This window comes from Gorilla gorilla, chromosome 2 (genome assembly GCF_029281585.2).
Source record: "Gorilla gorilla gorilla isolate KB3781 chromosome 2, NHGRI_mGorGor1-v2.1_pri, whole genome shotgun sequence".
NCBI classification, from domain to species: domain Eukaryota; kingdom Metazoa; phylum Chordata; class Mammalia; order Primates; family Hominidae; genus Gorilla; species Gorilla gorilla.
Genome location: NC_086017.1, coordinates 131511713 through 131523816, shown reverse-complemented (window position 1 = coordinate 131523816; position 12104 = coordinate 131511713). Strand labels below are relative to the sequence as shown.

At 41.9% G+C, this 12104-nt stretch overlaps 1 protein-coding gene across 1 annotated transcript in view; it reads left to right on the top strand.

Annotated features, from left to right (window-relative positions):
* The window catches only part of HGD (homogentisate 1,2-dioxygenase), a 54028-nt gene that overhangs the window by 23627 nt on the left and 18297 nt on the right, over positions 1–12104 (top strand). The window contains exons 5-8 of the mRNA XM_019024678.4: positions 5963–6022; positions 7748–7839; positions 10712–10746; positions 11571–11650. Of these exons, the coding sequence (XP_018880223.1) occupies positions 5963–6022; positions 7748–7839; positions 10712–10746; positions 11571–11650 (267 nt within the window). The remainder of the gene's footprint in view (positions 1–5962; positions 6023–7747; positions 7840–10711; positions 10747–11570; positions 11651–12104) is intronic.

Genomic DNA, 12104 nt, shown 5'->3' with positions numbered 1-12104 from the left:
TATGAGAAGAGGGCTACCATCCTCTAGACTCCAGAAAGGTAGATCCATCCACAGATTGCACCGGGCACCTGAAAAAGCCGCAGGGACTCAATGGCAGCCCATGAGAGCAGCTGCAGGTGCTGAATCCTGCAAAGCCACCTGAGTGGGGCTGACCAAGGCCTTGGGAGCCCACCCCTCACACCAGTGTACCCTGGATGTGGGACATTAGGTCAAAGGAGATTTTTTTGGAGCTTTAAAATTTAATGACTTCCCTGCTGTGTTTCAGACATGCATGGGGCCTGTAGACCCTTTGTTCTGGCCAATTTCTCCCTTTTGGAATGGAAGTATTTACCTAGTGTCTATACCCCCATTGTATCTTGGAAGTAACTAACTTATTTTATATTTTACAGGCTCATAGGTGGAAGGGACTTAACTTGTCTCAGATGAGACTTTGGACATTTGAGTTAATACTAGAATGAGTTAAGACTTTTGGGCACTGCTGGGAAGGCATGGTTATATTTTGACATGTGAGAAGGACAGGAGATTTGGAAGGAGCCAAGGGCAGAATAATATGGTTTGGATCTGTGTCCCTACCCAAATTTCATATCAAATTATAATCCCTAATGTTGGAGGTGGGGCCTGGCAGGAGGTGATTGGATCTTGGGGACAGTTTCTCATGAATGGTTTAGCATCATCCCTGTTGGTACTGTCCTCATGATAGTGAGTGAGTTCTCATGAGATCTGGTCATTTAAAAGTGTGTGGCACCTCCCACCTCTCTCTCTCTCTTTCTTTCTCTCTCTCTCTCTTTCTCTCTCTCTCTCACTTCTGTTCCTGCAATGTAAGCCATGCCTTCTCCTGCTTCACCTTCTGTCATGATTGTACATTTCTTGACACCTCCTCAGAAACTGAGCAGATGCCAGCATCATGCTTCCTGTACAGTCTGAAGAACTGTGAGCCAGTTAAACCTCTTTTCTTTATAAATTACCCAGTATCAGGTAATTCTTTATAGCAATGTGAGAACAGACTAATATGTACATTATGATGACTATTTCACCTAGAAATTACTTCAAAATTCTTGGATAGGTGGTACTGACTTCTAATGATATGTCTGTCTATCCTCAGCCAGTGTTGTTGAGAGTTTTCAAGTCATCCAATCTAGTTGAGTCCATGGGAAATTTGGAGGGAATCTCAGTAAATTGAAGAATCTCAGTTTTGAAAGGGATACTTGGATCATCTAGTTCAACTCCCGGTATTCTAACTGGAAATATTTAGGCCAATTATCTAATATTTTCCTTTCATCTCTGAGCATGAATTTTGAATCTTGATAATCAAATGTTGATACCAATTCTGTCTTCCTCCTTTGGTAATCTTAAGTAATTTTTAATTCTAACTTTGGACCCCCTTAAAGATGCTTTCAAATTATTTTTGACCACCTCATTTCTAGCAAGTAAAAGTTTATCTTCCAATAGAACTCATAGAATACAGTTGTAAAATATGTGAAGCAATAATACAACTAAAAGGATAAATAGACAAATCCACAATTTTAGTTGGAGACTTCAACACCCCTCTCTCAACAGTTGATAGAACAACTGAACAGAAAGTCAGAAAAGATACAGAAGTGATCTACAGAAGGAGCAGGATTGGAAAAAAAGTTTTTTAAAAAAGAAAAGATATGGAAGTGACGATTTTACACGTGTGAAGAACTGACATTTTACCTTTGGACTTTTAGAAATATTTGATTTTCTAGACATTGCCTGAATGTTATTTTGACTCCAAAAGATCTCACGGTCCAGGCACGGTGGCTCATGCCTGTAATCCCAGCACTTTGGGAGGGCGAGGCAAGTGGATCACCTGAGGTCAGAAGTTCGAGACCAGCCTGGCCAACATGGTGAAACCTCGTCTCTACTAAAAATACAAAAACTAGCCGGGCATGGGGGCATGCACCTGCAGTCCCAGCTACTCAGGAGGCTGAGGCAGTAGAATCGCTTGAACCCAGGAGGTGGAGGTTGCAGTGAGCCAATATCACGCCACTGCACTCCAGCCTGGGTAACAGAGCAAGACTCCAACCCCCCCCCAAAAAAAAGATCTCAAAAATTTACTTTATTCTTGTTCTTAGCAATGTTGTTAGTGCCTTAGATTTATTCATCTATTCAGTCATTCAACAAATATTAATGCCTACTATAGTCAAGCCATTGCATTGGGCATTACAATTGATTTTATTATTTTTGAAATGTTTAATAAGTAAATTCTATAGAGAAGAAGCTATTTAACAATAGTGTATAGTATAAATAAAATAAACTATTTTAAAAAGTTGTAGGACTATATTAGTCTGATCAAGCTGCCATAACAAAATACCACAGACTGGGTAGTTTAAACAACAGAAATGTATCTTCTTACAGTTCGGAAAACTGAGAGTCCAAGTCCGAGGTGTTAGCAGGGTTGATGTCTTGTGAGGCTCCTCTTTGGTTTAAAGACAGTCCTTCTTACCGTATCCTCACATAGCCTATCCTCTGAGTGCAAGCAGAGAGAGAGATCTCTTCTTATAAGGCCATCAATCCTATCAGATTAGGGCCCCACATTTATGATCTCTTTTAACTTTAAAACCCATCTCTAAACATAGTCACATTGAAGGTTAGGGCTTCAACACACAAATTTGGAAGAGGACACAGTTTAGTCCATATCAAGGACTAAATCAGTCAGCAAGCATCCTTTACTTCTTTCAGAGGTTCTTCTCTGGAGAGAATTATGGAATTATAGTTCTCACCAGCACCCATTTTTATATGTAAGAAAAAAACAAAATTTGGAGAGAGAAAATGGCTTTCCTGAAGATCACAGAGTAAATGGGAACAGAGACAGTAGCAAAAACCAAGTCTTCAGTGCACTGTCCTTTTGGTCTGGCCTTGGCTCAGAGAGTTACTGCTCCACAGCATACAATAAAGCTGCAGCTGGCTTTAGTAGATGTTTGTACCATCCACTCCATGGACTCTTCCTATTAATCCTCTGCTCAAATCTCCCTCCTCACACTTACCAAAATATCACATCAGTGCTCCTGACCAAAATCTCTACTTTCTCTTGTGAGTACTGAGTTTATCAGAACCACCTTGGGGATTTTCTTATCCTTCATGATACAGGCCCAGTATGATCTGAATATAGACTCTGTATAATCTTCTGCCATCAGGGCCAACAGATAAATGACTCCTCTCCCTATACCATCTCTGTCATTTGGTGGGGATCATTTTTTGCATTAGAGAAGGTTCATCAAGGTCGTTGCTTCTTCCAGATTGTGGGCCCTATTGAAGGTATGTTCTCTTCACTATGAAATGTAGTTGCATTTTCTTCCACCACCTCAGGCTCTCTGTTCTCATGACTTGAGGGCTAATGTGCTACAGAAGACCTTGAAAAATGACCAGCTGACCTGGTCAACCCATCAGTCTCTCTGGCTCAGCCTTTTCCACTCAAAGAAGACAAACCCCTTCTCTGAGGGCCAGGACTTTATTACCACTCACAGCAGGGTTTTTGTTTGTTTTTGTTGTTGTTGTTGTTTTTGTTGTTTTTTGTTTTTTAGACAGAGTCTCACTCTGTCGCCCAAGCTGGAGTGCAATGGTGAGGTCTTGGCTCACTGCAACCTCCGGTGCCAGGTTCAGAAGATTCTCCTGCCTCAGCTTCCTGAGTAGCTGGGACTACAGGTGCATGCCACCACACCCAGCTAATTTTTGTATTTTTAGTAGAGATGGGGTTTCACTATGTTGGCCAGGCTTGTCTCGAACTCCTGACCTCGTGATCCACCCGCCTTGGCCTCCAAAAGTGCTGGAATTACAGGCGTGAGCCACCGCCCCTGGCCTTACCACAGGTATTTTAACATCAAGCAGATGTACAAAGATATTGTCCCAGTACAACAAACCAGGCAGAAAATCCCCTCCTACTGGGATTTCTCCCTCTCTCTCTTCTTTCTTTCCCCTTGCTCTTTCTTCTTTTTTCTTGATCACTTTTTTCCTTAGATTTGTAAATCCTTAGACTTGTACTAATTAATCACTCCTGCTATTTAGTAACTGGCATTGTCACTGCCACGTATGGCCCAAGATGCCAGAATTTAGTTGATGGATCAGTTGGTTGGTTGGTTGGTTTGTTGACTGGATGGTCTTTTCTGAGTATGATGCTTGGTTCATCAATACAAGAATCACAGAACCTCTGGATTGAGTTCTTAAACCCTAGCTGCACATTAGAAGAACTTTTATAAAATACCGATGTCTGGGCCCTACCTTCACAGATTCTGATTTAATTTGGTCTTGGTCTCAAAGGCTCTCCATGTGATTCTCATGAGTGGCCAGGATTGAGAATCTCTGGATAGAGCTAAAAGATTACGCAGGCAACCATTGATCTGATACTTAAATCCCTTCTACTGGGAAATCCAGAAAGATGACTCTTTCTGGATTTTCTTTCTGAAACTAAGATTCTAGGTAGTATTGTCTTCCTAACAATCTTCCTGGGTATAAATACTCTGCTCTGTTACTATAGAAGGAAGCAGCAGGTAATGGTTAGCGGTAGACCAGAACTTCCCCTAAAAAATCCAGCAGTGTTTAGCTGTGGCACTTCCTGATGTCAGGGAAATATCCTCCCAGGTCAGTGGTTCTCAACTGGGAGAAAATTTCCCCCAAGTGATGTTTGGCAATTTCTGGAGACATTTTTGGTTGTTACAGCTTGGTGGAATGTCACTGGAACCTGGTGGAGGCAGGCCATGGATGATGCTAAGCATCCCACAATGCACAGAACACCTCCCCACAACAAAGAATTATTTGGTGTAAACTGTCAATAGTGCCAAGATTGAGAAACCATTTCCTAGATCCTTGCCCTCAGGTCCCCCTATTATACCCCTAAGAGATACCATCCTTAATGAAATTAGTCCTAAAGCATTTCCTTCTTTCTGAAGCATGATTTCAGCACTGTTTCCCAAATCAACATTTTACATCCTTTTTAAGTATCTTTTAATGTGACCATCCTGCTTTGCTTTTAAGAAATGAAGGCTGCTGCCTGACTGTGTGTGTCAGAGAGGCAGAATAATCCCAAGGCTGCCTTTTCCACTTGCTGCTTCCTTTCCCATCTGGCTGCCTCCCTGAAATACAGAATGAGCTGAGCCCTATGACCTGATGGAGGCCCTGCCAAGCCCACCTTGACCAGGTGCTGCAGCCAGTGGAGCTAGTCTTCAGGGTGCAGGTCGCTCCATGAAACGTGGCAGCTGGGCTTATCAGCTGCCAGCCTGGATAAGGCAGGCCTGCTGCCAAGTTGATTAATAAGTGCTGGGCTGACACTTCAAGAAGGGCCTAAACCTGCTGATTTTCCTCCCCTCTTCCTTAGATCATTTCATTATTAAATTAAAGATTGTTGTGATTTAAACTGAACTGTCAGGCAGCCTAGGGACAAACGTGGGGTTTGGTGAAGCAGCTGAACCTGGTACTGCATTTACCAAATCAGATCTCAGCTGGGTGCTCTTTCTTTCTCTTAAAAAAACAATTTAGAACTCTAAGGGCTTGAAGTAGAAGTAGAACCTTCCCCTGCAGTGTCAGGAGCCCACACAGAGAGGCTGGCATGCCAGGAAAGGGACCTGATTATAAATAGCATGAAAAGCAGCATCAGTCAAAACTCACTGATGTGCCTGGGCAAAATGTTAAAAGAAACAAATAGCTTCTAGAAAAGGAAGCAATGGTTTTATTTTTATAATTTAAAGTGCTAAGGAACAAAAGCAGTTTATATTCACATAGCTTTAAACACACAAACATGCGTGTGCGCGTGCACAAATAACATACACACTAACAGAGTCCCTTTAAGGAAATGATGGATAATCATTTTAATATAACAAAATCACAAGTAGAGCCTCACAGAGGGGGTAGCTGTCCTTTCTTTTCTATGTAATTGATGCTATTTATTTAGAAGGTCTATGGTTTACCCTTGTGAAGTAATTTTTCTGTATGTGTATTTTTTTTCCAGCTTAGATGGAAACCATTTGAGATTCCAAAAGCATCTCAGAAGAAAGTAGACTTTGTGAGTGTAAGTCAGTCCCATCCACACCCTTCCTACTGCTCTCCTCTCTTCTGTGGTGAGTGAGCCAACCATTTGCAGGCTGAATGCCAAGCAGAAGCAGCCCTATCAGGAGGCAGCAGAGACAAAACCACCTGCGTATGCTTTGGGGGCTGGCGGAGGGATGTCTTACTTACAGAAACCATATGGCCCCTGACGCCAGAGGGTATTCATGAACTATTTATATCTCAGAAAGGCCAATGGCAATTGAACATTTTCTTACTTAAGTTCCTTTCTTTTGGCTAGAACGGGGGCTTTTAACCTTTTTGCTCACTTTGATGTCTGATGTCTGATGATGTCTTTGTTTATAAATATATAAAATAAATTATATAAAATTACAAAGAAGCTAATGATATTGAAATATAATGATAAAAATACTATTAAAAACAAATTTGATTTGGTTTATAGTCATTCACGTGCTTTCTTGTTAATGTGCTAAATCATAATATCTATGGAAAACATCTAATAATTCTGGTATGAGCATAAATATACTTTGAGGTATCTATAACAACTATAATGTGATATCCATGATTTTTATCATTGATAAAGTTACAGGCACCTCTAATACTGCTGTGGTTTTTTGCCTACATTCATATTAGTTGAAAGAAATGATAAATTTCACTCAGAGATTAGCAAAAGTAAATATAAAATATTTCCCATCCAAGTTCATAAATCTCCCTGAAGTAGATGCTTGGGCTAAAATGGCGTCAATTCAACATGGCAACTCTAGTTAGTACAATGCTGATTGGAAGCTCTGTTTGGTAGTTATAGGTCCCAGGAGTACTGGAATAACTGCGCAGAGCAAGGAGTATCTGGGGGAGAAGAGAAAGGAGCTCTAAGGAAGTGGGGCTCAAAGAGACCAGTGGAGGGTTCTGCAGACCAGCCTCAGCTCATGGCTTACGTAGGGACACTCCAAGTGCCCAGCCATAGGATAAATTGTTGGAAACATCTTGAAGTTCTCATCTTTATTAAGTGCTCCAAACTCTTTGTAGACTCACTTAAATATACCCTAAACTTACAAATTGAGTTAAAATACAAAATGATATCCCCATCTCCTTTCTTGTGTGAATTGTAGATATCTGGAGGTGCAGAGCTCTCTCCTTTTGGCTCTCCATCTGCAGGTCTGGGGCTGAGGGCTATTTTGAGAAAACCCATGTGTTAAGGTTTCTTGCACTATGGATCATCTGGTCACACAGCAGAGGGAATTACAGTCCATCTGAATATAGTCCTCTGCCCTTTTCCAGAGAGATTAGGCTGACCCTATTCATAAGCAGAGGGCTGCCCGTAGTGGAGTGTACTTGAGAGGCATTAACTGGTCCCTGATGCTGCAACCTTCCTCCCCAAGCCTCCTAGATGCCTGATGGTACCTCCAACAGAATCTCTTCTTCCAGTTGATGTCAAGCATCAAATTGATAAAATACCAAGTAATGAACTGACTCTGTAAGTTCTTCTGATATAGCCACTAAGACAACCCAGATTTAGGCCATGGCTGAAGACTAGGATAAACCACAAACTACCAAACATGAGTCAGTAAATTCAGGCTCCTTAGAGGCTGCCTGGATTCCAAACGTCCCACCGGTCCCAAAGGGAAGACCCTAGTAGAAATGTGCCTCATGACCCTCAGGGACCAGTGGAAGGGCTGCCTCTTGGGCACCGTTCACATTAACCTTTCCCTCTTCTGTGGCTCTCTCCCAGGGCCTGCATACCTTGTGTGGAGCTGGAGACATAAAGTCTAACAATGGGCTTGCTATCCACATTTTCCTCTGCAATACCTCCATGGAGAACAGGTAAGTGGCTCAGTCCTAGGGAAGGACATGCCCATCTTCTAAGGGCTTTTGGCCAGAAGGCAAACTCCAGGTTTCACTCTTGTGAAGTCACATATGCACATACATAGTTGTTTTTGTTATTGGTTTTCTCCTCGAGGCAATATTCATATATATTTATTGACAATGATAATGAATGAGACAAAAGGCATTTATCTTGACTGAACATCAGTGATATAAACAAGCACATCACATAACAATGTAAACAGAAAAGGGAGGATGGAGCCCTGGAATGCAGGAGTAGATCAAAAGGCATTTTGACTTTAAGTCTGAGTCCAAATATCCTTTTGTTGTTGTTGTTTAATATTTCAAGGATTTTTCTGAGCCAAATATGAGTGACCAGTGGCCTGCGACACAGCCATCAGGAGATCCTGAGAACATGTGCCCAACGTGATTGGGCTACAGCTTGGTTTTATACATTTTAGGGAGGCATAAGACATCAGTCAACACATATAAGGTGTACATTAGATCCCAACTGTGGTTTTTATCTCAGTAGAAAAGTAACAGCAGATTTAAAGCAGGCAGAAAAGAAAACAGAGAAATAGAGAACTTAGAAACTCTGTAGTTGCAGGTTGACCTTTGGGCTCTGAATGATACAATTTTCCCATCGGTTTAAAATGTGCACAACAGACTGTAATATGTAACCAGCTGGAGTACTAGAAACTCTGGCATACCCTTGAACTTTTCCATTTTACACAAACACTTGCAAGTAGAGGCACCTTTCTCCTTGTCTTTCTTCATTCTTAGATTATTTGTTTCCCACGTTTTTTTTCTTAAAAGGAGGAACTGAGCTGTGACCTAGGGGTTTTGTGGGTGGTGGATTGGTGTACTGAATGTAGGCAGGACTCCACAGTGTTTCACCACCGAGTCGTTTCCACCCTCTTACCTGTCTCAGTTTCTCTCTCCAGAGATCTAGCACCTCTGAGAGGCCTCAAAATGCCAAGTGATCAGCTCTTATATGTATTTCCGGGACAAATCTTTTTAAACTATTTTTGGGGGGGTTCCCTGTAGGGCCACTGCCCATCACAGGGGATGAATCCCTCAGACACTGCAACTCAGCCCCTAGTCACCCAGGGTGCCTTTCAGTTGGGAAGAACAAAATGCCCTTTCTCTTCAGAGCTGAGGAGCTCAGTCTCTCATTTATGCACAAAAATGACAGTCACGCGAATGCGCAGGCAAGCCAACTGAGCTAAATTTTGGGAGAAAAAACAACGGAGTAGACCATTTAGAATGCACCTCCAAACTGGAAACCAAACAGGGTACCCAAAAGGGGGTCATTCTTGTTGTCTTTAGAAAAAGACAACGGAGGCCGGGCACAGTGGATCACGCCTGTAATCCCAGTACTTTGAGAGGCCAAGGTGGGCGGATCACGAGGTCAGGAGCTCGAGACCAGCCTGGCCAACATAGTGAAACCCCATCTCTACTAAAAAATACAAAAAATTAGCCGGGCATGGTGGTGGGCGCCTGTAATCCCAGCTACTCAGGAGGCTGAAAAAGGAGAATTGCTTGAACCCAGGAGGCGGAGGTTGCAGTGAACCGAGATCATGCCATTGCACTCCAGCCCGGACAACCGTGTGAGACTCCATCTCAAAAAATAAATAAATAAATAAAAAGAAGAAAAAGACAATGGAGAAAATCCTTTAGAATGGACCTGTGAACTAGAATTAGGAACCTAAACAAGAGCTTCCTAGGAGGGAAAAATCAAGAACTGTCAACCAAACAGGGCTCAGGAAGACTTAACAGTTCCATCAGAGGAGAAGCCCAAAGTTGAAGGTGCTTTCAATAGGTCCCTGCTGATACCTTAGCTCTGAGTTCAGGCAACTCCTTCAGGGTTCTGAGTCTTCTCTGAGGCCCAATGTGTCCAGGTGCCAAATTATTGTTCACAAAAATAGTCAAACTATTAATATGTAAAATATTTGAATTGATGTATTCTGAGCCAAATATGAGTGACCAGTGACCCATGACCCAGCCCTCAGGAGATCCTGAGAACATGTGCCTTTGAATATCCTTAATTTCTAAGGTTCCCCAGGGCTGTTCTTGAGTCCCAGGTCACAGTGTGTGAGTTTCCATTAGGACCACCCGTTAGTAGCAGGCTACCCGACTTTGGCTTCAGCTAATAGTTCTGTGTAAGCTTAAAATTCTTAAGTAGAGGAGCTTATATACTGACTTTGCAAAACAAAGTATGCAAATGGCATTCCTGCCTTATTATACACTACCTCTGGAACTGGACCATTTGTGTCCAAAGCCCAACTCTACGTTTCCTGGCTGAGCGACCTTGTGAGCCATGAATCAGGGACAAGATCACAGCCCTATGACAAGGCTCTGGAGGCCTCTCTTTGGGTCAAATCTCATATCAGGCCACCTCCCCTCTCTCCACTTGAGCCGCATTGGCCTTCATTCACTTCTTTCAAGCTGCCGCGTGCCCTCCTTCTAAGCACTTGCACTTGCCGTTCCTTCTGCCTGGAACATTCTTTCCTTTCTCCAAACCCTCACCTAGATAACACCTTCAGATATCAGGTCAAATGTGTCCCTTCTTTGAAGAAGCCTTTGCTGATTCTTCAAACTAACCAAGTCCCTATTCTTTCATTCCCTCAGACTTGATTTTCACAGGGTCATTACAGTCTGCAATGATATTGTTCTGTAATTATTTGATTGCTCTCTGACTCCCCACTAGACTCTAAGTTCCACAAGGGCAGAGCCTGGGTCATTTTGCTCCCCATTTTATACCCCGCTCTGAGCTTGCTACATAGGCACTAAACAATGATTTGTGTTATGACGTAATTTGTCTAGACAATGTTAAAACTGAAAATCACAAGAATTACTCTATATGTTTCAGATGCTTTTACAATTCAGATGGGGACTTCTTGATTGGTGAGTTCTGAAGACTTCAGACCCCCTCACTGTTAACTGACCCCTAACCGCAAGCTGCTTTCTAATTTTATACACATTATTTTCCTTCATTCTCCAATCTGTCTTATTTCATTTAGTGCAATCCAGAGACTGAGGTCTAGAGGCCACAGGTAGTCTGGAAAAGATTTCTAGTGTACCTCAAAGCCCCTACTCTATTTCCTTGTCTCTCTGTCTTTGCCAATCTCTTCTGGACCTTTCTGATGTGGGAGACCTGGGCAGCTGAAAAGAAATGAAAACTAATACTAATGGGATTAACTTATTACGGTAACTGTATTTGCCTTGAAACTCTCTCAGTAAAAGCCCATTTATCATTAGTAACTGCAATTTAAATTCAAATTTTCATGAGACCATCTAAAATGTAAAGTCTATCAGAGATTGTTCGGTCTGCCTATTATATTTGATGGTTTTTTAGTATCAATATTTTGGAATCAACATTTTCGTGTATATGTCACACAAGCAAATGTCAGCCTTTCACTGGAACTATCAGAAATGGGTGATTTTCCATCCTATTTCTGCTACCCCTTTTTGACCATGTCACAAAATTGTGCATATACAAGTTCCTTGCCTGGTGACCAAAAAAGCAGAGTCATTGTTTTATTCACATTCTTCTAGATAGGAAAATAGCTAATCTAAGTTGTCAGAATTTATCTTTTTCCCCAAGAGACTCAATAAAGCTCTTTTCATTTGGAATGGAAAAAGCAAATGCAGCCTTAAGCCTTTCCTGTTCATGAAATGGTTATCACACCAAAAGAATTGCTCACCACTGCCCTGTCTTTTTTTGTCAGTTCCCCAGAAAGGGAACCTTCTCATTTACACCGAGTTTGGCAAGATGCTTGTACAGCCCAATGAGATCTGCGTCATTCAGGTTGGTGATGTGTCCCCTTCTCTTCCCTGCCTCTCACTAATTTGGGAGCAGTCAGATGTTTCAGCTGCTGCTATTTCCAACTCTAAAATTTCTCTGTCATGTCTGGGCAACGAGGAGGGAATTTGAGTTATGCAGAAGGTTCCATGTGCTGAAGAGTAAGCAAGCTTGGGTGCCTGCTTTCTTTTAATATAGCACATAATTCTAAAAGAAAGACCACTTGTCATTGCACTTTCCTAAATATTTACATATACTCTGGATAAGGCCCTGTTCCCACTAATGGCAGTAGAGGCAGTGAAGGTGGACTCTTTTTTTTTTAGTGTGGCTAAATCAGGCTTACCATTATCTCTGGACCCAATGAGAGGGTAGACTAGAATTGGCTTGGGTCACACGTGTGATTAGGAATTCAGTTTTTCTTTTTAAACTGGATTTTAAAAATTTCTTTTTAAAAAAAATT